At 43.7% G+C, this 26160-nt stretch overlaps 2 protein-coding genes across 2 annotated transcripts in view; both read left to right on the top strand.

Annotated features, from left to right (window-relative positions):
- The first annotated feature begins 1542 nt into the window (after window positions 1-1542).
- Window positions 1543-26160, top strand: part of LOC116974955 (gamma-crystallin S-1-like) — a 66852-nt gene continuing 42234 nt past the window's right edge. Inside the window, exon 1 of the mRNA XM_033023574.1 lies at window positions 1543-1579. Coding sequence (XP_032879465.1) covers window positions 1571-1579 — 9 coding nt within the window. The 5' untranslated portion in view covers window positions 1543-1570. The remainder of the gene's footprint in view (window positions 1580-26160) is intronic.
- Window positions 1545-3579, top strand: LOC116974961 (gamma-crystallin S-1-like). Its single transcript, XM_033023583.1, has 3 exons — window positions 1545-1579; window positions 1674-1916; window positions 3238-3579. The coding sequence occupies exons 1-3, from the start codon at window positions 1571-1573 to the stop codon at window positions 3511-3513; spliced, it is 528 nt and encodes a 175-aa protein (XP_032879474.1). The 5' UTR covers window positions 1545-1570; the 3' UTR covers window positions 3514-3579.

Genomic DNA, 26160 nt, shown 5'->3' with positions numbered 1-26160 from the left:
ATGGAGAGAAGGCAGGTACGGGATACTGAGTTGGATGATCAGCCATGATCATAGTGAATGGCGGTGCAGGCTCGAAGGGCCGAATGGCCTACTCCTGCACCTAATTTCTATGTTTCTATGTTTCTATTTCAGAGTGAGGCTAAACGCAAATTGGAGGAACAGCATCTCATATTTCACTTGGGCAGCGTACACCCCAGTGGTATGAATATTGATTTATCTCACTTCAGGTAGCCCAGGCATTCCCTCTCTCTCTATCTCTCCCCCACCCAAGTCGCACCAGTTTCTCATTTTCACCCTACAAACAGCTTACAATGGCCTCTTTATCATCGATACTTTTTTCCATATCTTTCACTCATTGTTCTTTATCTCTCCACATCATTGCCTTTCTCTCTTGTTTCCCTTATCCCTAACCAGTCTTAAAAAGGATATCGACCCGAAACGTCACCCATTCCTTCTCTCTCCAGAGATGCTGCCTGTCCCGCTGAGTTACTCCATCATCTTATTTGTATTCCTAGATCCCTCTGCTGTACAACACTTGTCAAGACCTCACCTTCACGGTGAAAGTTGTACCATGGTTTAACTTCCCAAAATACAACACCTCACACTTACCTGATTTGAACTGCAATTGCCTTGGTCTTAATACCCAGCATCTTATTTGTATTGTGTATGTGGCTTCATATTAATCTTATGATGCGTAAAATGTTATTTAGGCCCTGATACGAATCGGCCGATAGGGGCTTAATTCATGGTAGCGGCCACATTCCAATCGATCACATTCCAGAAACATCCACTCTCAAGATAATCACATTTATTCTTTTTTTGCACAATCATTTCATAAGAACATCAAAATCATCTATATTTTGTGTTATTGTCTATCCATGATCAATATTTTCATATTAAATATCCACAACAGTTTTAGTCAGATGTATTGTGTAAAAAATAATGATTTTGATTATCTTGAGAGTGGATGTTTCTGGATTAATTTAAGGGAATTAAACGTTAACTTCCTTCCATTTGGCGTATAAATTCATGACAAAGTGAGATTTTAAAATCATGTTATATTGTGAATGGGATCAGTTTGTTATTTGGATACTGACTATTTAAAAAATGTAGCCTTTTCTTAAGAAATAGATAGATGTTTAGATCTAGTAATTGAATTTAGATGAATTTAATTGATTTGATGAAACTGATGAATATGATTTTTTTTTAAATCAAAATCTTTTTTATTTAGTTTTATGATTCATATGAATCAATATGATTCATCATATCGGATGAAACAGACCTGCAGGATTCGGAGCAGTGAATGCTCCAGAACTCTTTTGTTCAGATTACAAATAAAGTGACATGAAAACACAATTGGAAGAATCAATGACACATCAGGTGCCTTTCGAATGCTTCTCTTCCATCACTGTGCGCAGTGTGCGGTTATTTTTCCGCTGATTTTCAGTAGTGATTCATTGTCATGACAAAAGATTCGCCCATTGCTGTCATTATTATGCACACAGTATAAATACCAAGCGACATGAGGCTGTGAAACATTCAGTCAGTTTCTAACCTCACTGGACTCAAAATGGGAAAGGCAAGGAGAGCTCAGTGTTTTTGCATTCTATTACATTGCAAATCTCCTGGGATGAACTGTTAACTTACAGACATTTATTTTTCTCTCCACACAGGTAATTTTCTACGAGGACAGGAACTTCCAGGGTCGGCACTATGAGTGCAGCACCGACTGTGCCGACCTGTCCCCTTACTTCAGCCGCTGTAACTCCATCCGTGTGGAGAGTGACTGGTGGGTGGCGTACGAGAAACCCAACTACATGGGGTACCAGTATGTCCTGAACAGGGGGGAGTATCCTGACTACCAGCGCTGGATGGGATTCAACGACAACATCAGGTCCTGTCGCAGCTACCCACATGTGAGTGATAATTTGACGTGCTATATTCCATACACATCAGTACCAGGTGCTGATCATTGGGTTTGTAGATTGAGTTCCTCAATAGTAATCCTTCAGCTGTCATTTATTTCATGATTGGGTTAACAAATGTTGAGTATTTGAAGGCACTAGACCTGTATTTGCTGGTGTTTAGAAGGATGAGGGAAAACCTCATTGAAATTTACATTGGATAGGGTGGATGTGGAGAGGATGTTTCCACTAATGGAAGAGTCTCAGACTAGTGGTCATAGCCTCAAAATTAAAGGAAGCCCCTTTCGATAGGAGATGGGAACGAATTTATTTCGTCAGAGGGTGGTGAATCTGTGACATTAATTGCCACAGAAGGCTGTGGAAGCCAAGTCAATGGATATTTTGAAAGCGGAGATTGACAGATGCTTGATTAGTAAGGGCTTCACGGGATATGGGGTGAAGGCAGGAAAATGGGGTTGAGAGGGAGAGATACTGTAGAACAGCCATGGGTGAATACCAGAGTAGTCTTGATGGGCTAAATGGCCTAATTCTGCTTCTATCACTTATGAACATATGAACATGAATTTCTCAGTGTGTTTGGTCCATTAAACTGTGCTTATTTATGTAACGGTTGTAACGTGAAACTGACTGATACTTCACACAAAGAGAGTTTTAAATCCCAATATGATCTATAGCTTGTTTGGAGAGATAATAAAGTGTGTGCCTTCTGCTGGCTACATTAGATTATTGCACGAGTCACAATGATTATTGGTGGAAACATTAATTAGATATTGCTGATAAATTTGTTATAAATTAATATGTTAATTCTTATTTTATAAATGTACAGGATATACTATACTGCATTAACTAATCCTGCAAGGGCAGCTCTTAATCAGACATTTACCTCAAATATATTTGTGAATTTTTGATGTATTTTCTCTGTTTATTGTTTCACATATTTCACTCTTTAAAAAATAAGATTACGTGGCAGCGAAAACTGGAAACAAACCTAAAATTCAATTAATGAGTTTAACTGATAAATAGTTTCATCTTTAATCTCATTGTTGGTTATACTCCTACATTACACTTCACACTTTACCTCCACATACTAAATGAATATTCAAAATATCATTACAAATAACATTATATAGCAGCATTTCATTATTGCCAAACCTGACATTGTCACCCTGTCCAGCAGATTATCTCACTTTATCTCGTTTTTTAGACTTCAACTTGTCTCTGGAATATTCCCGTCCTTATTAGGCTGTTTTCTCATCTTGGACCAAATGTGCGTTTGTGTTTCACCCCAATTACAATCATTTTTATTTTACAGCAACGAGGTGGAAACTACAGGATGAAGATTTACGAGAGGCCTGACTTTGGAGGACAGACGATGGAATTCATGGATGACTGTCCCTCCGTTTACGATCGCTTCCGTAACCGTGACATTCACTCCTGCCACGTGATGGATGGTCATTGGATCTTCTATGAACAACCCAACTACAGAGGCCGACAGTACTTCATGAGACCCGGGGAGTACAGGAAATACAATGACTGGGGCGGCTACAACTCCACCATCGGGTCTTTCAGGCGCATGAGGGACTTCTAATCTGCTATTGCATGGCACAAATTTATCTTGTTAAAATATTTATCATCACAATAAAACATCTCTACTTCAACACTGTTTACATCTGCAAATTTATTGAAAGTCTAAAGAGAGATGGTCTCTCATAATGTCACCATGTGTTGTTTAGTTTAATTTAGTTTAGTTTAGAGATACAGTGTGGAAACAGGCCCATCAGCCCACCGAGTCAGCACCAATTAGTGATCCTTGCACATTAACACTATCCTACGCACATTAGGGACAATTTACATTTGTACCAAACCAATTAACCTGCAAATCTTTACGTCCTTGGAGTGTGAGAAGAAACCGAAGATCTCGGAGAAGACCCACGCAGGTCACGGGGACAACGTCCAAACTCCATGCAGACAGCACCTGTAGTCGGGATCGAACCCGGGACTCTGGCACTGTAAGGCAGCAAATCTACCGCTACGCCCCAGTGCCGCACTTCATTGTGTTCATTGTTACCTATAATATAGATAGTCACAAAATACATAGTTAACTCAGTGAGTAATGCTACGGTTGTTATGGGGGATTTCAACATGCAGGTAGACTGGGAAATTCAGGTTGGTACTGGACCCCAAGATAGGGAGTTTGTGGAGTGCCTCCGTCATGGATTCTTCGAGCAGCTTGTATTGGAGCCTACCAGGAAGAAGGCAATTCTGGATTTAGTGTTATGTAATGAAATGGATTTGATAAAGGAACTTGAGGTTAAGGAGCCATTAGGAGGTAGTGACCATAATATGGTCAAGTTTAATCTACAATTGGAGAGGGAGAAGGGCAGATCGGAGGTGTCAGTGTTACAGTTGAATAAAGGGGACTATGGAGCCATGAGGGAGGAGCTGGCCAAAGTTGACTGGAAAGATACCCTAGCAGGGATGACAGTGGAACAACAATGGCAGGTATTTCTAGGAATAATACAGAAGATGCAGGATCAGTTCATTCCAAAGCGGAAGAAAGATTCCAAGGGGAGTAAGGGGCAACCATGGCTGACAAGGGACGTCTGGGACAGTATAAAAATAAAAGAGAAGAAGTACAACGTAGCAAAGATGAGCGGGAAGCAAGAGGATTGGGTAATGTTTAAAGAGCAACAGAAGATAACTAAAAAGGCAATACGGGGAGAAAAGATGAGGTACGAAGGTAAGCTAGCCAAGAATATAAAGGAGGATAGTAAAAGCTTCTTTAGGTATGTGAAGAGGAAAAAATAGTTAAGATGAAAGTTGGACACTTGAAGACTGAAAAAGGTGAATTTATTATGGGGAACGAGGAAATGGCAGATGAGTTGAACAGGTACTTTGGAACCGTCTTCAATAAGGAGGACACAAACAATCTTCCTGATGAACTAGTGGCCAGAGGATCTGGGGTGATGGAGGAACTGAAGGAAATCCACATTAGGCAGGAAATGGTGTTGGGTAGACTGATGGGACTGAAGGCTGATAAATCCCCAGGGCCTGATGGTCTGCATCCCAGTACTGAAGGAAGTGGCTCTAGAAATTGTGGACGCATTGGTGTTCCTTTTCCAATGTTCAATAGATTCAGGATCAGTTCCTGTGGATTGGAGATTAGCTAATGTTATCCCACTTTTTAAGAAAGGCGGGAGTGAGAAAACGGAATTATAGACCAGTTAGCCTGACATCGCTGGTGGGGAAGATGCTGGAGTCAATCAAAAAAAGATGAAATAGCCACAAATTTGGATAGCAGTCACAGGATCGGTCCAAGTCAGCATGGATTTACGAAGGGGAAATCATGCTTGACTAATCTTCTGGAATTTTTTGAGGATTCAACTAGGAAAATGGACAAGGGAGAGTCAGTGGATGTAGTGTACCTGGACTTTCAGAAAGCATTTGATAAGGTCCCACATAGGAGATTAGGGCACATGGTATTGGAGGTAGAGTGCTGACATGGATAGAAAATTGGTTGGCAGACAGGAAGCAAAAAGCAGGGATTAACGGGTCACTTTCAGAAAGGCGGGCAGTGACTCGTGGGGTACCAGAAGGCTCGGTGCTGGGACCGCAGCTATTTACAATATACATCAATGATTTAGATGAAGGGATTCAAAGTAACATTAGCTAATTTTCAGATGACACAAAGCTGGGTGGCAATGTGAACTGTGAGGAGGATGCTATGAGAATGCAGGGTGACTTGGACAGGTTGGGTGAGTGAGCAGATGCATGGCAGATGCAGTTTAATGTGGATAAATGTGAGGTTATCCACTTTGGTAGCAAAAACAGGAAGGCAGATTATTATCTAAATGGTGTCAAGTTGGGAAAAGTGGAAGTACAACGGGATCTGGGGGTCCTTGTTCATCAGACAATGAAAGTAAGCATGCAGGTACAGCAGGCAGGCAGTGAAGAAAGTGAATGGCATGTTGGCCTTCATGACAAGAGGAGTTATGTATACGAGCAAAGAGATCCTTTTGCAGTTGTATAGGGCCCTCTTGAGACCACACCTCGAGTATTGTGTGCCGTTTTGGTCCCCTAATTTGAGGAAGGACATTCTTGCTATTGAGGGAGTGCAGCGTAGGTTTACAAGGTTAATTCCCGGGATGGCGGGACTGTTATATGCTGAGAGAATGGAGTGGCTCGGCTTGTATACTCTGGAGTTTAGAAGGATGAGAGGGTATCTTAATGAAACATATAAGATTATTAAGGGTTTGGACACGCTAGAGGCAGGAAACATGTTCCCGATGTTGGGGGAGACCAGAACCAGGAGCCACAGTTTAAGAATAAGGGGTAAGCCATTTAGAACTGTGATGAGAAAACACTTTTTCACACAGGGAGTTGTGAGTCTGTGGAATTCTCTGCCTCAGAGGGCGGTGGAGGCCGGTTCTCTAGATACTTTCAAGAGAGAGTTAGATAGGGCTCTTAAATGTAGCGGAGTCATGGGATATGGGGAGAAGGCAGGAACGGGGCACTGATTGTGAATGATCAGGCATGATCACATTGAATGGCAGTGCTGGCTCAAAGGGCCAAATGGCCTACTCCTGCACCTATTGTCTATTGTCTATTGTCTATTGGGTTTCGCAGCTTCTCTGGATAACATGGATGGGCAACATTTCAGTTTGGGATCCTTGCACTCATGAGCCCGCCTTCTTGGTCAGGACTGACAAGTAATGAGGCTTTTTCACGGGGCGACTTGACGCAAGATGTAACCAGAGTGAAGTGGTCGTGGTCTAGCACGATATCACACGATATAACGGGGGGTAGATAAAGAGTTCCCACGGTACTCGGCATTTCTGTTATTTGTGCGAGTGACTTGTCCGTCTCCCGAGCTTTCGCGTTAAATCTTGAATGAACATTGTGAAGTGTTGTTAAATCATCACGTGGCACAAATGATGTCACTTTTTTTTCACACACTATAAATATCCTCCCTTGGTTGAATTGGCTCATTTGGAGGCATGTTTTACTGTGTATGTGGGAGACACAGATGGACTGAGCACAGTACCTCGGTCTTACTGTGTGTGGGCGAGGGGGAGAAAGAGACGTACACTCACAGAGGCAGAGTCTCTCAGCCTGTGTAAGAGGGAGGGAGGGAGAGAGAGAGAGAGGCACACACAAGGTGGATGTGAAATCTCACCTGCCTGTTTCAGTGACAGACACCCACCGCCAGTAAATGAAGACACCCCCATCTGTCTCCCCCTCCTCTCCCTCGACTCCCCCACCTTTCCCTCCCAACTCCAGTCCCGTCCCGACCCCCTGGGAAACTGAATAGAGCAACAATCAACTGCTGCCTGTGCGCTGATATGACAATAAAGGCTACTTTACTTTACTTTACTTTACTGAGTTAAAGAGTTCCCACGGTAGATTGTAAAACTGGGACCCTGGTTCTGGACTCCCCCAACATCGAGAACATTCTTCCTGCATCTAGCCTGTCCAATCCGGTAGATACTGATTAGACCGGTATCTATTTATTTACTTTATTAATGATTTCAATTAAATATTGGGAACATCAGGCCGCAAACTTTATTTCTTGAGTGTTAGTGCTGGACTTTGACTCGACCTTCCTAGTTAGCCGGCGCCTGAGACTGAGCCAAGCAATGTCCAGACCTGACTTCAACACAAAGTGATGGAGGAACTCAAAGTGTCAGGCTCGTCCAACGCTCTGTGTTTTGCTCGTGATTCCTGCGTCTGTAGTTCCTCGTGTCTACAGACCAGAGTTGCCACTTGACTCCGAGATGACCATCACAGAGCATACGGAAGATAGACACGAAATGCTGGAGTAACACAGCGGGACGGGCAGCATCTCTGGAGAGAAGGAATGTGTGACGTTTCGGTTCGAGACCCTTCTTCAGAGTCTCGTCCCGTAACGTCACCCATTCCGAGGGTCTCGAATGAGGTAGGTAGTAGTTCAGGAATGGTCTGTGGTTGGTGTTAGGGTGGTTCAGTTACATAAGTGCTCAAATGTAGGCACCGTTTTCGCAGTGGAAGCTCCGAGACTGTGCAGCGGGCGATTGTCGTGTTGGCTGGGACTCCTGTTATCCATGCAGGGGATTGACCTCAGTCTGAAGAAGGCTCTCGACCCGAAACGCCACCCGTTCCTTCTCTCCAGAGTTGCTGCCTGTCCGGCTGAGTTGCTCCAAGCAACTGGTGTCTATCTTCAAAGGACTGACCACCGGGCTGGGTGTCGGGGCTGGCGTGTTGCGTTTCACAGACCGAACTGTCCAATTAATGGTAACAGATGGGCACTGAGGGAAGTCCCCCCCCCCCTTCTCTGTTTATCTGCCCTTTCTTTAACTTTTGTGCCTCTATGCAAGTATCTCGCGAGCCATCCCAGACTGCCCATTTCTGCTCCCCCTCGTCTTTAATAACTACATTTCCCTAACAATTACTATCTTTGTTAGTTATAGGAGCAAAATTAGGCCATTCGGTCCATTAAGTCTACTCCGCCATTCAATCGCGGCTGATCTATCTCTCCCTCTCAACCACATTCTCTTGCCTTCTCCCCATAACCTCCTGACAGCCGCACTAATCAGGAATGTATCTATCTCTGCCCCTATTCTTCACCCTTTTGACAGTAGTTTTGTTTTATTGGAGACGCGGGAGACAGCGGATGCTGGAATACTGAGCAAAACACGAAATGCTGGAGGAACTCGGTGCATTTGTGTTTAAGAAGGAACTGCAGATGCTGGAAAATCGAAGGTACACAATAATGCTGGAGAAACTCAGCGGGTGCAGCAGCATCTATGGAGCGAAGGAAGTAGGCAACGTTTCGGGCCGAAACGTTGCCTATTTGCTTCGTTCCATAGATGCTGCTGCACCCGCTGAGTTTCTCCAGCATTTGTGTGGGTGGGTGGAAGTAGGGGGGAGGGGGGGGGGGGGAGAGAGATAAGGAAGCCTGAAGAAAGGGTCGCCTGTCCATTTCCCTCCGTAGTTGCTGCCTGGCCCGCGGAGTTCCTACAGTCTTAGAAACTGCTTTAGACAAAAAGAGACACAAACTGCTGGAGTAAAAAAGCTCATCAAGTGAGGTACCTGAACACTCAAAACTGAAAAAGAATGAAAATGTGATTATTTCACCTCCCTTCAACTATTTTGTGTTTCAGCATGAGAGGGATTATAACATTAGAGACATTCATCTTGTAGTGATGTGTTAATGAAGAATTGCAGACATCAATCTGATAGTAAAAAATATATTTATTTAACAATGAGGTAAAACAAGCACTGACAATCAAACTGCTCAGTTACTCACCGTTCGCAGGAGTTCCCACGGTACCCGCAAGAGTTATTACGGATATCGCACGGATATCGCACTGGCCACTACGTTCATATAATGTTGCAATGCTCAACCACAAGTGTACAAGTCACTCTTGGAGAAATTCAAACTTTCTTGAATTTTCTCCCGAGTGACCAAGTTACACGATTACCTGCCGTTAGCGCTACGGTGGTCCACGGTGGTCCACGAATGCCGTACTGTTATCGCACGAGGTTCCCACGATGTTAAACTCTGGTTAACTCTTGCGTCAAGTCGCCCCGTGAAAAAGCCGCTTTACTCAGCTAAGCCTGCATGCGCTCGGGATAGGTCTGATTACATGGACTTTAACTCCAGATTGCTTTATTCTCTAACAAAAACAACCTGAATTTATGCGGCACTTTCAAATTATTAAAAAGTTCCAACATAGCTCACAGCAGTGTTATCAAATAGAATCTGGTACTAAACCACATGATAATATATTGTAGAAACAAGCAACTGCAGATGCTGGTCACTGCACAAAAGAACCAAAACATAATCTCTCCATGTTCTCCAGAGCCTTGATCACTGAATTACCACAGTACTTTGTGTCCTTATGACAATATATTAGGTCAGTTGACCAAAACTTTGGCAAACGCTTATAAAACAGTTTAAGAGAATAGAGAGAAATGGAGGTCAAGAGGTATAGGGAGCAAAATCTCAAAACTAAGATGTAGACAGATGCCAATGTCAGCATGGCAAAAATCTAGGTGCTAAAGAAAACAGTATTGGAGGAAGTCAAATATCCTCGAGGTATAGTGGACAAAAATCAGTTACACGGCCCAGGAGGACAAAGGAATACATTGTAAAGCAAGGACAGGTTTGTTATTGTTGGGCCAAGCTGTGTAGAAGCCATTTTATGTCAGTAGAATCAGAATCAGAATCAGAATCTGAATCAGATTATTCGCCAAGTATGTTTTGCAACATACGAGGAATTTCACTGGCCAGGTCAGTCATACAATTAAAAGCAACAGACTCAAAAACACATTTTAACATGAACATCCACCACAGTGACTCCTACACATTCCTCACTGTGATGCAAGACGAAATAAAGTTCAAGTCCTTCCCTTGTGTTCTTCCTTGGTCGGGGGCCTCGTGTCGGGGCTGGTCAAGCCTTCTGCGGCATTGAAGCTCCCGACTTGCCTCTCCCGAGACGGCGAGCCCTTGATGGTAAGTCCGCAGGCCATGGTGGGAGCGATCCCAGGGAAGATATCCGCTCCGATGGTAAGTTCGCGCCCCGCGGTGGGGCTCACGACAGACCGAGGCGGCTTCCAGCTCCAGCGATGGTAGGTCACAGAGCCCGGAGTATGTGATCTGAAAAATGATCACATCTCCGGGAAGGTAAGAACCTGAAAAAAAGTTTCCCCCGATCCCCCCCCCCCCACCCCCCCTTCCCTTCCCCCCACATAAAACAAACTGAAGTACATTAAATCAAACTTTTAACAAACACTAAAAATAACTAAAAGATAGAAATAAATGAACAGACTGCTGGCAGGGCTGGCCATCTCCCTGGCACCCCTGGTGGTGGTACCAAAGTCAATGGTTGAACAGGACTTGGTACATTTGGATACATTGGAATTCCTGAAGAAGCTCAAGTATTCAAGGCTGGTTCTTTTTGCAAACCTTGAACCAGAATCACTGAAAACTTGAAGGAATTTGGAATCATGAATTCAATGAATGAGATTTACAAATTAACGTATCAGCTGTAAGAAGGAACAATAAATAATTTAAGTCATGGTAAAATAACCCACATTGTGTAACAAATAAATAAACTCTGGTCACGTCCTTCCATATTTTAATTCTCTAAGAAAATAAGAAAATATATAGAAAAGTATAGAAAATAATATAAGCAAATTATTTAAGGCTTTATTAAGAAAGAACTGCAGATGCTGGAAAAATCGAAGGTAGACAAAAATGCTGGAGAAACTCAGCGGGTGAGGCAGCATCTACGGAGCGAAGGAATAAGGGTCTGAAGCAGGCACGTGCTGTGAGTAATTACTCAAGGTAGGCAGTTAGTCGGCTTTTTAAAAAACCTTAAACCGCGCATGCGCTGATTGGTCTCTCCGTAAAAATAAAATATAAAAATAAAGACAGTAACAATTCAATTTGCCCACGGCTTCCAATTCTCCTTTATTCTGAATTACTGAATGGGTGGGGGGTGGAGGGTGATGGCAGGTGGAGAGATGGTGGGAAAAACGGGAGTACAGGGAAAAGTTGAATCAGTTGTCATCTTATTGAATGACAACACTTGTTCAAGGGACCAATTGGGGGGAGAGTTCCTTTCACAGCGTGTGGAGAGTCTGTGCCAGGGGTAAAGTTGCGGGGAGGGCAGGAGTGTTGAGAAGGAGGGGTTCGGGGATAATGCCAGTAACTCACTCACTCACGGCTGCCGCGGCGCTCCGGGCGCGGAGCCACCGCATTGTGGCCGGGGATAAAAGCAGCTCGGGTAGCAGCCAGCAGCCGCCGTGACCCGACAGCAGAACGGGCCGCCACTTCAGCACCTAATGCCGGCCCGCTCACCTCTGGCAGTGCTCTCCGTCTGAACACCTCTCACCTGCCGCTCGCCAACTTCGCTCATGTCAGCCGCTTCCCGCAAATCCTTAAATTCCCAGCGCTGTCGTAATTAAGGATTTGCGGGAAGCGGCTGACATGAGTGAGGCAAGCCAGCGGCAGGTGGGAGGATTTTAGATGGAGAGCTGCCAGAGGTGAGCGGGGGCCGGTAGAAGGCGCTGAGGCGGTGGCTGGTTCCGCTGTCCAGCCCGGCGGCCGCTCACAACCACCCGAGCTACTTCTGCCTCCCCCCGCCTCCGTGCAACGAGCGTCACAAGTGGGTTATTGGCATGATCCAGATCCCCTCCTTCACAACGCTCCTACCCTCCCCGCAACTTTACCCCAGACCAGACTCCCCAAACGCTGTGAAAGGAACTCTCCCCCCCACCCCGGGAAATACGGTATTTAAAAACATATAGCACCAAGAAATGTACTTACCACATTATTGGTACACAAACATTCTTCTCTCTTTGTTTCCTAAGATACTATTCAGATAATGACAATCCATATTTGAAAAACCCGCCAAGAAACTAGTGCTGCACATGCGCAGTAGGCTGCCGTGCCTGCGCAGTACAGCAAAGGCAGAATTTCAGCTGCCTTCAGCCCCGCTTGTCATTGACGGCTTGAAGCAGCGCTGACGGCACGTGGGCTGCACAGACCTTCGCGTGTTGCAAGTGCTGACGATGAAAGGCACGGAGAATTATGCCTACCTAAGAGATCGATTTCTTAGATAGGCATAATTCTCCTATGCCTTTGCTATTTATATTTAGTAATTACCATTTCATAATTTTAGTCAGGGTAGGCAGTGCCTACCTTGCCCATCCTGACGGCACGTGCCTGTTCTGAAGAAGGGTCTCGACCCGAAACTTCATCTATTCTTTCGCTCCATAGATGCTGCCTCATCCGCTGAGTTTCTCCAGCATTTTTGACTACCTAAAGGTTTATTAATGTCTCTTTGGTATTGAGGCATATTAGTCTGAAAATGTGAAAGGTAGGAGAAAATATCATAACAAAAATTTCTCAGTGAACATTGTTGGATTAAATTTTAAGCAAAATTCCTGGTATTATTCTGAATATCAAGCACTTATGTTGGAACACACAAACAAGTATAACAGGGCTGTGAAGTGCCATCGTACAACAAGGTATTTACAATATAACAGGAAGATACTACAGTTATCCTCATGCCTTCTCATCAATACTTGCAATATAATGTGATCTTTGATCAGATAATTTCAGTAAAAATGGACAAAACATTGTTTGTGTAGGAAGGAATTGCAGATGCTGCTTTAAACCAAAAATAGACACAAAGAGCTGGAGTAACTCAGTGGGTTAGACAGCATCTCGGGAGAAAAGGACTAGGTGACGTTTTGAGTCATGACATTTCTTCAGACTGATTGTTCATTGCTATGAGGTTTTAATACAGGCCAATAATAAACAATTTGCAAATTAAAACAAATTAATTTGCAGATTAAATTGATTTGTGTCAGCCTTACAGTTATTGGAGCAATCTTGATTTGGCCTTTGCAAGCATCAAGCAATTATGCCAATCCAACAATGGATAAATGCAGGATAAAGCTTGCATTCTGCTGCCCTTCTCACAGAGCACCAGAGGCAACTCTAACTAATATGAAGAAACAGGGAACTGCAAGCAGACACAAAAAGCTGGAGTAACTCAGCGGGACAGGCAGCATCTCTGGAGAGAAGGAATGTGTGACATTTCGGGTCGAGACGCTTTTTCAGACATGCCAGGGGAGGGGGTGGGACAGAGATTGAATGTAGTGGAGACAGTAAGACTGGTGGGAGAACTGGGAAGGGGGAAGGGATGGAGAGAGAGGGAAAGCAAGGGCTATTTGAAATTAGAGAAGTCAATGTTCATACTGCTGGGGTTTAAGCTACCCAAGCGAAATATGAGGTGGTGTTCCTCCAATTTGCGCTGGGCCTCACTCTGACAATGGAGGAGGCTCAGGACAGAAAGGTCAGATTGGGAATGGGAGAGGGACTTGAAGTGCTGAGCCACCGGGAGATCAGGTAGGTTAAGGCGGACTGAGCGGAGGTGTTCAGCGAAACGATTGCCGAGCCTGCGTTTGGTCTCGCCGATGTAGAGAAGTTGACACCTGGAACAGCGGATACAGTAGATGAGGTTGGAGGAGGTGCAAGTGAACCTCTGCCTCACCTGGAAAGACTGTCAGTGTCCTTGGATAGTCAAGGGGGGTAGGTAAAGGAACAGATGTTGCATCTCCTGCGGTTGCAGGGGAATGTACCTGGGGAGGCGGTGATTTGGGTGGGCAGGGACGAGTTGACCAGGGAGTTGCGGCAAGCGGTCACTGCCGAAAACACAAAGGGGTGGAGAAGGGAAGATGTGGCCAGTAGTGGGATCCCATTGGAGGTGGTGAAAGTGTTGAGTATTTAATCCTCCAACACTTTGGCCACCTCCAACAGGATCCCATTACCGGCCACATCTTCTGTTTTAATATAGTTATGAATAAGGATAACTCTGGACTTGAGGCAAAGTACTAGATTGGAGGAGGGCAAATTACAACATTATTAGGTAAGAGGTAGGGAGAGTAAACTGGGAGCAGTTGTTGTTGTGTAAGTCCACATCTGACTAAAGGGAGTAATTTAAAGTCCAGCTGATCAGACAATAGACAATAGACAATAGGTGCAGGAGTAGGCCATTCGGCCCTTCGAGCCAGCACCACCATTCAATGTGATCATGGCTGATCATCCCCAATCAGTACCCCGTTCCTGCCTTCTCCCCATATCCCCTGACTCTGCTATTTTTAAGAGCCCTATCTAGCTCTCTCTTGAAAGCATCCAGAGAACCTGCCTCCATCTAAGGCAGAGAATTCCACAGACTCACCACTCTCTGTGAGAAAAAGTGTTTCCTCATCTCCGTTCTAAATGGCTTACTCATTATTCTTAAACTGTGGCCCCTGGTTCTGGACTCCCCCAACATCGGGAACATGTTTCCTGCCTCTAGCGGGTCGAAGTCCATAACAATTTTATATGTTTCAAAGAGTTCAGAGTTCAGTTCTGGGAATGCTGCAGTAAGAAGAAGAGAGAATGAGATGAGACAAGGTGTAAATATGGACAAAAAGGAAAAGGAAGCATTACAAATTAGTAGGAAGGAACTGTAGATGCGGGTTTACACCGAAGATGAGGTTTCGGGTCGAGACTATTCGTCGGACTAAGGGTTTGGTGTCTGATGAAGGGTCTCGACCCAAAACGTCACCCATCCCTTCTCTGCAGAGATGCTGCATGACCCGCTGAGTTACTCCAGCATTTTGTGTCTATCGAAATGAAGCATTAATAGGGTTTAGGAAAATGAAATCAATTTGAGGAATATAAAGAAAGCAGGAAAGAGGTCACGCAGGGATTTAGGACAGCCAAAAGAGGCCATGAAATGTCCTTGGCAGGTAGGGGTAACAAAGGATCCCGAGGTATTTTACATGTACCTGTACATTGAAATTAGGAGGGCAACTGAAGAGAAGGTAGGATCATTCACGGATAAAGGAGGGGATTTATGCAAGGAATCCTCCCACTTCCTCCAAGTCCAAGGCGTAGCTATGGGCACCCACATGGGCTCCAGCTATGCATGCCTCTTTGTAGGGTACATCGAACAATCCCTGTTCCAGGTGTACACTGGCCCTATCCCTGAACTCTACCTCCGCTACATTGATGACTGCATCGGTGCTACCTCCTGCACCCATGCAGAAATCATGGACTTCATTAACTTCACCACTAATTTTCATCCTGCACTCAAATTTACTTGGACCTTCTCCGACACCTCCCTCCCCTTTCTTGATCTCACAGTCAACACCGCAGGAAATAGATTATTGACTGATGGCTATTACAAACCCACTGACTCCCACAACCATCTCGACTACACTTCTTCCCACCCTTTACAAAAGACTCTATCCCTACTCCCAATTCCTCTGTCTACGCCGCATCTGCACCCAAGATGAGGTTTTCCATACCAGGACATATGAGATATCCTCATTCTTTAGGGAATGGGGGTTCCCCTCTCCCAACATAGATGAGGCCCTCACTGGTGTCTCCTCGGTACCCCGTAGCTTCGCCCTTGCTCCCCCTCCCCCTAATGCAATAGAGACAATCTCCCTAGTCCTTACCTTTCACCCCATCAGCCATCGCATATAACATATAATCCTCCGAATTTCCGCCATCTCCAACAGGATCCCACCACTAACCATATTTTCCCATCTCCACCCCTTTCAGCCTTCCGCAGAGACCGTTCCCTCTGCAACTCCCTGGTTAACTCTTCCCTTCCCAACCAAACCACCCCCTCCCCAGATATCTTCCCCTGCAACCGCAGGAGATGCAACACCGGTCCCTATACCTCCTCCCCCGACTCTGTCCAGGGACCCCGACAATCCTTTCAGGTTAGGCAGAGGTTCACTTGCACCTCCTCAAACCTCATCTACTGTATCCATTGTTCAGGATGTGGACTCTTATACATCGGCGAGACCAACCGTAGACTGGGCGATCGTTTCGCGGAACACCTTCGCTCAGCCCGCCTGAACCAACCTGATCTCCCGTTTGCTGGACACTTTAATTGTCCTACCCATTCCCACACAGACCTTTCGTCCTCAGTCTCCTCCATTGTCAGAGTGAGGCTAAACGCAAATTGGAGGAACAGCATCTCATATTTCACTTGGGCAGCGTACACCCCAGTGGTATGAATATTGATTTATCTCACTTCAGGTAGCCCAGGCATTCCCTCTCTCTCTATCTCTCCCCCACCCAAGTCACACCAGTTTCTAATTTTCACCCTACAAACAGCTTACAATGGCTTGTTTCCTTTATCATCGATACTTTTTTCCATATCTTTAACTCATTGTTCTTTATCTCTCCACATCGTTGCCTTTCTCTCTTGTTTCCCTTATCCCTAACCAGTCTTAAAAAGGATATCGACCCGAAACGTCACCCATTCCTTCTCTCTCCAGAGATGCTGCCTGTCCCGCTGAGTTACTCCATCATCTTATTTGTATTCCTAGATCCCTCTGCTGTACAACACTTGTCAAGACCTCACCTTCACGGTGAAAGTTGTACCATGGTTTAACTTCCCAAAATACAACACCTCACACTTACCTGATTTGAACTGCAATTGCCTTGGTCTTAATACACAGCATCTTATTTGTATTGTGTATGTGGCTTCATATTAATCTTATGATGCGTAAAATGTTATTTAGGCCCTGATACGAATCGGCCGATAGGGGCTTAATTCATGGTAGCGGCCACATTCCAATCGATCACATTCCAGAAACATCCACTCTCAAGATAATCACATTTATTCTTTTTTTGCACAATCATTTCATAAGAACATCAAAATCATCTATATTTTGTGTTATTGTCTATCCATGATCAATATTTTCATATTAAATATCCACAACAGTTTTAGACAGATGTATTGTGTAAAAAATAATGATTTTGATTATCTCGAGAGTGGATGTTTCTGGATTAATTTATGGGAATTAAACGTTAACTTCCTTCCATTTGGCGTATAAATTCATGACAAAGTGAGATTTTAAAATCACGTTATATTGTGAATGGGATCAGTTTGTTATTTGGATACTGACTATTTAAAAAATGTAGCCTTTTCTTAAGAAATAGATAGATGTTTAGATCTAGTAATTGAATTTAGATGAATTTAATTGATTTGATGAAACTGATGAATATGATGTTTTTATTTTTTTTAATCAAAATCTTTTTTATTTAGTTTTCAGGCCATAACAAAGTGCAAAGTTGTCTATTTGTTACAGACTGAATGTACGAAAAGAATAAATAAATAACAACTTATGTTAACATATAACAAGACAACAACAATAAATTAAAAATGAGATACCAAAAATAACCCCTCCCCAGTCACTGCCAGTGAGCATATGCAAATATCAGCCTGTCACAACAATAATCCAAGATAAATGAATGGGTAGACTGTTAAGCTGTTAAACTGTGCTTGATGATCAAGCATTTATAAAGTCTGGAATGCATTTAAAAAAGGTCCCCACGCCTTCTGAAACCTTCCATTTGAATGTTGAAGTGAGTACCTGATTTTCTCGAGCTTTAGGCAGGACATAATATCTGTCAGCCATTGAGTATGAGTAGGCGGGGTAGGTTCCGTCCACCTGAGCAGGATTGTTCGCCGAGCCAGAAGAGAAGCACAAGATATAGTGCGGTGTTTATCTGCAGTTAATCCAACCTCCTCACCAGTGACCCCCAAAAAGAGCGATTAGAGGCTTTGGTTCCAATTTGTTGTTTAACACCTGGGATAATGTATGAAAGACCTCTAGCCAGAACTTGTTAAGGCTGGGGCATGACCAATACATATGGATAAGAGAGGCTTTAGAAATTTTACATTTAACACAGAATGGACTAACCTCAGGGTAAAAAGTAGATCATTTGGCTTTTGAGATATGAGCCCTATGTACCACTTTGAATTGAATCAGACAGTGACGAGCACATAGAGAGGTGGAATTAACCAGTTTAAGAATGGAACTCCATGTATCTTCCGAGAGAGAGGAACCCATGTCTTCCTCCCATGCTGCCTTGAGCTGGTCCATGGGGGCGCGCCTTAAATCCAACATCCTGCCATATAAAGCTGAGACAAGTCTATTCTGAGATGGGTTTAAAGAAAGAACTGTATCAACAAGAGTTGTGTCTGTTGGTAAAGAAGAGCTGGGCAGTTTAGAGAACACATAATGTCTTGTTTGCAGGTATCGAAAAAAATCTGACTTTGGAAGATTGAATTTGTTGCTTAATTGTTCAAATGATGCTACAGTGTTACCCATAAGCAGGTCCTTGAAGCGCACAATACCCTTCCTATGCCATTCCAGGGTCCTGAGTTGATGGTTTAAAAAGGTGGTTTGATGCAATAGGGCTCAGTAGAGAAAAGTTATGCAACCCAAAACATTTCCTGAATTGAACCCATATCCTCAAAGAGTGTTTAACCACTGGATTTTGTACAGATTTAATTGAGGGGAGTGGAAGTGAGGAACCAAGTAGTGCAGGTATGGACATATTATCATCTGTGTGTAATTCCATGGCTACCCAGTCAGGGCAATCGGGCTGGCTGTGAAAGAAAGACCAAAATGCAAGGCAGCGCAGGTTAGCAGCCCAATAATAAAAACGAAAATTTGGGAGAGCCAGGCCACCAGCAGCCTTGGTTTTTTGAAGGTGGGTCTTATTAAGATGAGGCTGCTTAGCTCTCCATATATAGGAGGAAATAACTGAGTCAAGATGGTCAAAGAAGGACCTGGGGATAAAAATCGGTGAAGCCTGAAAAAGGTACAAAAATGTTGGTAAAATGGTCATTTTGATTTAATTTATCCAGCCGACAAGTGACATTGACAAGGGTGACCACTGTGTTAGCGTCTGTTTGATCTGGTTTAACAGAATGATAAAATTCTCTTTGAAATGATCCTTGTATTTCCTCGTGACAGAAATGCCCAAGTATGAGAGCTTGTTTTTTTCAAATTTGAATGGCAAATTGGAAAGATCCAAGGGTTGTACTTCATAGTTAATGGGAAACAGTTCGCTTTTTCCAAGATTTATTTTATAACCTGAAAATTGACCAAAATTATTGAGCAGTGACATAGCAGAATGCAGAGAAGTGCCTGGGTTTGAGACAAAAAGCAAAAGGTGGTCAGCATATAGTGAGACCTTATGCTGTGTACTGTCCCTCCAAATACCGGCTATGTCCTCACAGCTGCGAAAGGCCATGGCAAGTGGTTCGATGGCCAAGTTAAAAAGCATGGGGCTCAGAGGACACCCCTGGCGGGTTCCACGATACAAGTCGAACGACTTGGACAACTGGGAATTAGTCCAAACTGAGGCTGTGGGATGAGAGTATAGTAACCTGATCCATGAAATAAAGTTCGTTCCAAAACCAAATTTGTCCAGAACAGCCCATAGATAGACCCACTCAATGCGATCAAATGCTTTTTCTGCATCAATAGATACGGCACACTCAGGGACATCCTCAGAAGCAGAGTAGACAATATCTAATAATCGACGTATGTTAAAGACGGAATGTCTGTTCTTAATAAAGCCGGTTTGGTCCTCAGATATAACAGTAGGGAGGGCATTCTCTAGTCTACGTGCTAGAACCTTAGATAAAATGATAGCATCCGTGTTTAGAAGGGAGACGGGTCTGTAGGAGGCGCATTCAGTTGGATCTTTACCTTTTTTGGCGATAAGAGTAATACAGGCTTCGGCAAAAGATGGAGGAAGAGAACCTTGTCTGTAGGATTCAGATAGAACGGAACACAACTGTGGGGAAAGGAGTAGAGAGAACTTTAAAAAAAAACTCTGCCGGGAAGCCGTCAGGGCCCGGACATTTGCCTGATTGCATTGAGGAAGTGGCTGAAGCTATTTCTGCCTGTGATATAGGTTCGTCCAATCTTTCCCTAAAATCTAATGATAGTTTGGGAATATTTAGACTGCTCAGGAAGTCATGCATTACCTTATGATCCGGTTGAGATTCTGAAGTATAAAGCTGGGAATAAAAGTCTCTGAAAGCGTCATTAATTTGCAAGTGATCCGAAGTGGACTGGCCATTAGGCGTGCGAATTTTAGAAATATTCTGTCTCGCTTTAGCACTTTTAAGTTGATTTGCAAGTAATTTTTCTGTTTTATCTCCATATGTATATTACATGGCTTTATTTTTTTAAAGTATGTGTTCAATTGAGTGAGTAGTGAGTGAGTGAGTCGGTCACATTTGGTTTTGAGTTCCAATCGTCTTTTATAAAGAGTTGGATTTTGAGTTTGCGCATATTGCTTGTCAATTTCTCCAATTTGATGAGCAAGATCTAAACGCTCTTTATTGGATTTCCGCTTTATTTGAGCAGTGTAAGATATGATCTGCCCCCTAAGGTAAGCCTTAAGGGCAACCCATATGCTCAGGCTAGAGATTTCAGGGGATATATTAATGGAAGAAAAAAGGCTATCTCTCTTTCCATAAATTCTACAAACTTATCATCTGAGAGTAAAGTTGAATTGAATCGCCACTGCCTACTCTTTTGAGGGAGATCTGGAAGGGACAAGGCCAGAGCAATAGGGGCATGGTCAGAAATGACACTACTCTCATAGTCACGAGAATGAACCAGGGGTACAAGTTGGTTATCAAGAAAGAAATAGTCAATTCTAGAATACGTATGATGGACATGTGGGAAAAATGAGTATTCCTTATCTTGTGGATGTAAAGAGCGCCACACCTCGCAGACACCGTACTGGGAAAGAAAGGCTTGGATGAAACGAGCTGATTTACTTACTGTACTGGGGTTAGTAGAGGATCGGTCTAAAAGAGGATCTAAACAACAATTGAAATCACCACCGAATATAAGAGAGTATGTGTTCAGGTCTGGAAGTAATAAAAATAACCGCTCGAAAAATCCTACATCGTCTACATTAGGGGCATACACGTTGACAAATACTACCAGTGTATTACATAATTTTCCAGTCACAATTACATACCAACCAAACTTGTCAGAGATCACATTATGTGACTCAAAAGAAATATTCTGGCTGATAAGGATTGAAACTCCTCTGGCATTAGCCTGAAAGGTAGAGTGAAACCCCTGCCCCACCCAACCTGACAAGAGACGGCCATTGTCTGAGCAACGGATATGAGTTTCTTGCACAAAGGCAATTTCTGTTTTGAGTTGTTTAAGATGCGAAAAAACCTTTCTTCTTTTAACAGGATGGTTTAAACCTTTGACGTTCCAGCTTACTAGCTTTATAGCTTAATAGCTTCACACTGTGTTTTTGATTTTCTGTTTTTAAATTGAATTCTGTTTTTATTTTGTGTCTCTGTGATGTCTTTATTACTTGTTATATTCCGATTATATGTTATTCCGATTACTATGTAAGGTGTCCTTGAGATGTCTGAAAGGCGCCCATTAAATAAAATTTATTATTATTATTATTATGTGTCTATCCATGCATAATAAAGAAAAACATTAAGTTGTAATGTAAATACAATTAACCAAATGACCGGCTGAATACGAAGCAACGGGCCAGTGCAGGTTGAAAATGACTAGTGTGTAATGATGTGTTTATATAAATTGCCAAAATCGTTACTGGCAGTGACATAACCCCCCCCCCCCCCCCCCCCACAAGAAAGCTGCTATAGAAAGAAGCAGCAAGCTCTTCCAAACAAACATTTTACAAATCGAATCTTCCTGTCTAATGTCAAACTATTTCTCCAGTATAGTGTACTAGAAAATACATTTAAGCACCTCTATAATTACATTTTGACTTATCTAAATAGCCCCCCAAAAAAATATGGCTATGAAGACTGAATATCAACTTTGGAATAACTGAACAGTACAAACCCAGAACTGTGTCAACGGTAAACTAAATGGTTAAATGTAACCGATAACTCACATGGGTCAACATGTCCTTGAAAATATGATTATAGCTTGAAAGTTACTTACTGGCCCATAAAAGCTTTTAAAGAGCCGAAGTTAGAACGCAACAGCACATAGATATAGGGCCAGGCCATATGTGGTAACAGCACACAAAAATCCAGCTGGAAATCGTTCCTAATTGACAGTGCACATATAGTGATATTTGGCTGTAGCCATTTTGTATAAGTATCTTAGTAAATAAGCAGCATACCCAGATGAATAAGCACATTCAGCCATGTAAACAAACCACAGACGTTAGCTGACATGCTGCATGTTGTGTCAATAGGTAGAGCTATACAGTGTTACCTCTCATCCAGTGGGTTCAAAGTCCCTAAACAGAGTCATTGTGGGGGTTTAGGTGGCCTAGGGAGGCTGTCGATGTATTTCTGCACCTCCTCGGCTGAGTTTATCCACTTTCTGGCTCCACCGGACAACGTGAGACGGAGTCGAGCTGGATATAGCAGGGCAGGCTTTAGTCCCAGTGTGTAAAAGTTCTGCCATGACGTCTCTGTACTCTGCCCGCTGGCTCTGAACTTCTGGGCTGTAATCCTCCACAATCCGAATTTGTTTGCCGCAAAATTCGGGTTTCCCTCTCCGCCGTGCCTCCCTGATGAGGAGATCCTTCGTCTGATACCGATGCAGGCGGAGAATGACTGGCCACGGTCTCTGGCCGGGGGCCGGTTTAGCGTTTAGGGAGTGATGGGCTCTGTCGACTTCTGGAGGGGATGTCACCGTCTCGCTCCCGAAAACCTCTCGCAGCAAACTTGAGAAAAACTCAGTGGGCCGTCCGCTTTCAGTGGATTCCGGTAGACCGAGGGTGCGTATGTTTTGTCGCCGACTTCGGCCCTCCAATTCGGCCACTTTAGCCTTTAGCTTAGTATTGTCACCACTCAGAGTAGAACAAATGTTCTCAAGGTCAACGACTCGCTGGTTAAGATCCTCTGCAGAAAGTTCCAGGGACGAGACACGTTGATCTTGATCCTCCACTGTAAGTTTTATTTGGTCTAGCTTTGAGTCGAGCCGACCAAACAAAGTTCTAAACTCGATGGCTAGTGCCTCTCGGTGTTGCTCGAGCAGCGTGGTAATGGCCTCCAAGCTAATGTCAACGTCCTCCTTTTTGCTCGACCATGCACCCTTCGAAGCCCATTAGAGAGACGGCAACATTTACTCTAAAGAAATGTCAGACAAGTAAAGAAAAGCTGACTTCGTTCTGGTGTAAAAGTTAGAGGGCGGAATGTTATGAAAATGATAAGATTACCGGATCACTCGTTTAGTGCGTCTACTCCATCTGTTTCTCAAACCGGAATTTTTTGTTGGTTATTTACTATTTGTTTTAAGGTTTAACTTTATCATTTCTACTTTTTCTTCTAAAACTGTAAATAACTTGTTTCTGTTAATGCTGTTCAGTGATTTTTTTCTTTACATTTTAAACAGATGTCTCCAAAGAAGAAATGCAAAATTGTCAATCCAAATGCCAAGCAAAAGACAGCATTTGCAGAGATTATCTGAATTTGGACTACTCCAAATGTGATGATCTACAGGACATTCTTAATGGGAAAGTAGTGGGCTGAAAGGCAGGTCATGCGTGGTTTGAAGAGCAAAAACCTTTAGTTTACAATGCCAAAATTGAAAAGTTAAGGAAAAACAAGGTGTAAAGAGTTGCTTATTCGTTACAATCTGAGGAGTATGATGATGCTCCGTTCCGGATGCATCCTTTCGTTCCGGTTCCGGTCGAGTGAACGCTGGCGCAGCTGGCTGCCGCTGCTCACCGGACTTTTTGTTTTGTTTTGTTTTGTTTTGTCTGTTAGCTAATTTTACACAGCCTGCTAACTGTGTGCACTATTACTGTTCGACCAAATGTTTTTCTTGAACTTGTTGGACTGATTATCCTCTGCCGTTGCCCTGTGGCATTTGTTGATTCTTTTCGGCATCACGTTTGGCTTACCCTGCTGCTGCTGATAGCACCTGTGTCAGCTGTGGTAGCCGGTGTCTCACAGTCCGCAGTCGGATTTAGATGCGACAGCACCACCGGAGCTGCAAGATGTGGACGTGCAAAATGCTGCTTTGGATTGTCCTGCTTTTCACCACAGTGACAGCCACCCCACGGCTATCCTATTCGACAGCAGAACTCCACCAGCGTCGATTCCGCTCCGGGCTCCTCAGCCATCGAGACATTCTCCATCGACCAAGATACATCCACCGTGGATCCCGCAGGAACTTCTCCAACAATAACTCAAACTCCATCAGCTCCTTTTGGTCCACAGGTCCTCGGAAACTACACAACATGGGTCGAGCTGCTGACCAGTGTGTTAGCTCCTCTGCTAGCTGACCCCGCCGTTCCCTCAAATGGATCCAAATTTGCACTCTTCAACGTCAGATCTCTCTCCAACAAAGCCCCTCTCATCTCGGACTTCATTTCGGATTCAAAACTTGACTTTCTGTGTCTTACTGAGACTTGGCAACAGCCTGATGATTACTTCCACCTCAACCAAGCCATACCTCCTGAGTTTGTTTACATCTGCAAACCCCGCGCTTCCGGGAGAGGAGGGGGTCTTGCACTGGTCTATCGCGAGAATCTCAAGATCTCGTCAGTCTCAGTCACAGAGCCATCCTCGTTCGAAATCCTGACTACTCAACTACATGGGTGTACACCCACCCTCATAGTGTCTATCTATCATCCTCCAAAGCCGTCTACAGTTTTTATTAGCGAACTCACTGCTATTTTATCTGACCAATGTCATTTAATGGGTGATTTCAATATTCATTTAGATAAACATACTGACACCTTTACTAAAGATTTTATTTCTGTTCTGGATAGTTTTGGCCTCACTCAGTACATCGATTTCCCAACCCATAATAAAGGCCATATTTTAGATTTAGTCTGTTGCTCTGGAGTGACACCATACAATCTTAAATCTACAGAGCTTCCCATTTCAGACCATAAAACTGTCCTTTTTGATATTAATCTGCCACTCCCTAAACGCAATCTGAAGCGCACCATATCCTTCCATAATCTGAAAAACATTAATCAAGTGGAACTCAACAGACTAATCAGTAACTCTCTTCATCCTACTTCCCCCCCACTCTGCATTGCTAACCTGGTTGATCACTACAATGACTGTTTATCCCACTCATTAAACTCCTTGGCTCCTCTGAAAACCCATACAGTCTCTTTTAGCAGGTCATCTCCGTGGTACACTCCTGAACTCCGCCATATGAAAATGGTGGGCCGGCGTCTGGAGAGACTTACAAAGAAAACTGGACTAACTATTCACCACCAAATGCATACAGATCATCTTCTCTCATATAAAAATGCCCTGACTGCTGCTAAATCCTCCTACTACGCCAACATCATCAACAACAGTGAAAATAACACTCGGACTTTATTCTCCACTGTCAACAAACTACTTAAGCCTCCTGAAACCTCCAATCACCTCACCTCCACTGCTCAGTATAATACGTTTTTTGACTTCTTCAGTACCAAAATCACCAGCATTCATCACCAATTGAACTCTTTCTCAGCTTCTGCTCACAACAGCCCACCCTGGACTTCCACACTGGACTCCCCACTCTCCACCCTGTCTACTTTCCAGCTTCCAACAGTCGAAGAAATAACTAAACTCATCACCGTCCAAGAACTCCTCCTGCTTGCTTGATCCCATCCCTACTGTCCTGGTTAAATCCTGTCTGTCCTCTATCTCACCCATCATAACGTCCATAATTAACTCCTCCCTATCAACTGCTACTGTCCCTACATCTCTCAAAACAGCTTCTGTCACCCCGATTCTAAAAAAAACAGGTTCTGATCCAAACAATCCAAATAACTACCGCCCCATCTCCAACCTCCCATTCATCACTAATCTTCTGGAGGACAGTAGCGACACAACTTCAAGTCCACCTTCAAAACAATAACCTCTATGAACCATTCCAGTCTGGT

Source organism: Amblyraja radiata, chromosome 7, assembly GCF_010909765.2.
Source record: "Amblyraja radiata isolate CabotCenter1 chromosome 7, sAmbRad1.1.pri, whole genome shotgun sequence".
Taxonomy (NCBI): Eukaryota; Metazoa; Chordata; class Chondrichthyes; order Rajiformes; family Rajidae; genus Amblyraja; species Amblyraja radiata.
Note: the sequence above shows the minus strand (reverse complement) of the source record. Positions and strands in the feature narration are given on the sequence as shown.

Bases quoted from the DNA above. Each gene is read 5' to 3' on its own strand.
- LOC116974961 (XM_033023583.1), top strand. The intron at 1,917-3,237 runs GTGAGTGATAAT...TTTATTTTACAG, and splicing joins CCTGTCGCAGCTACCCACAT to CAACGAGGTGGAAACTACAG.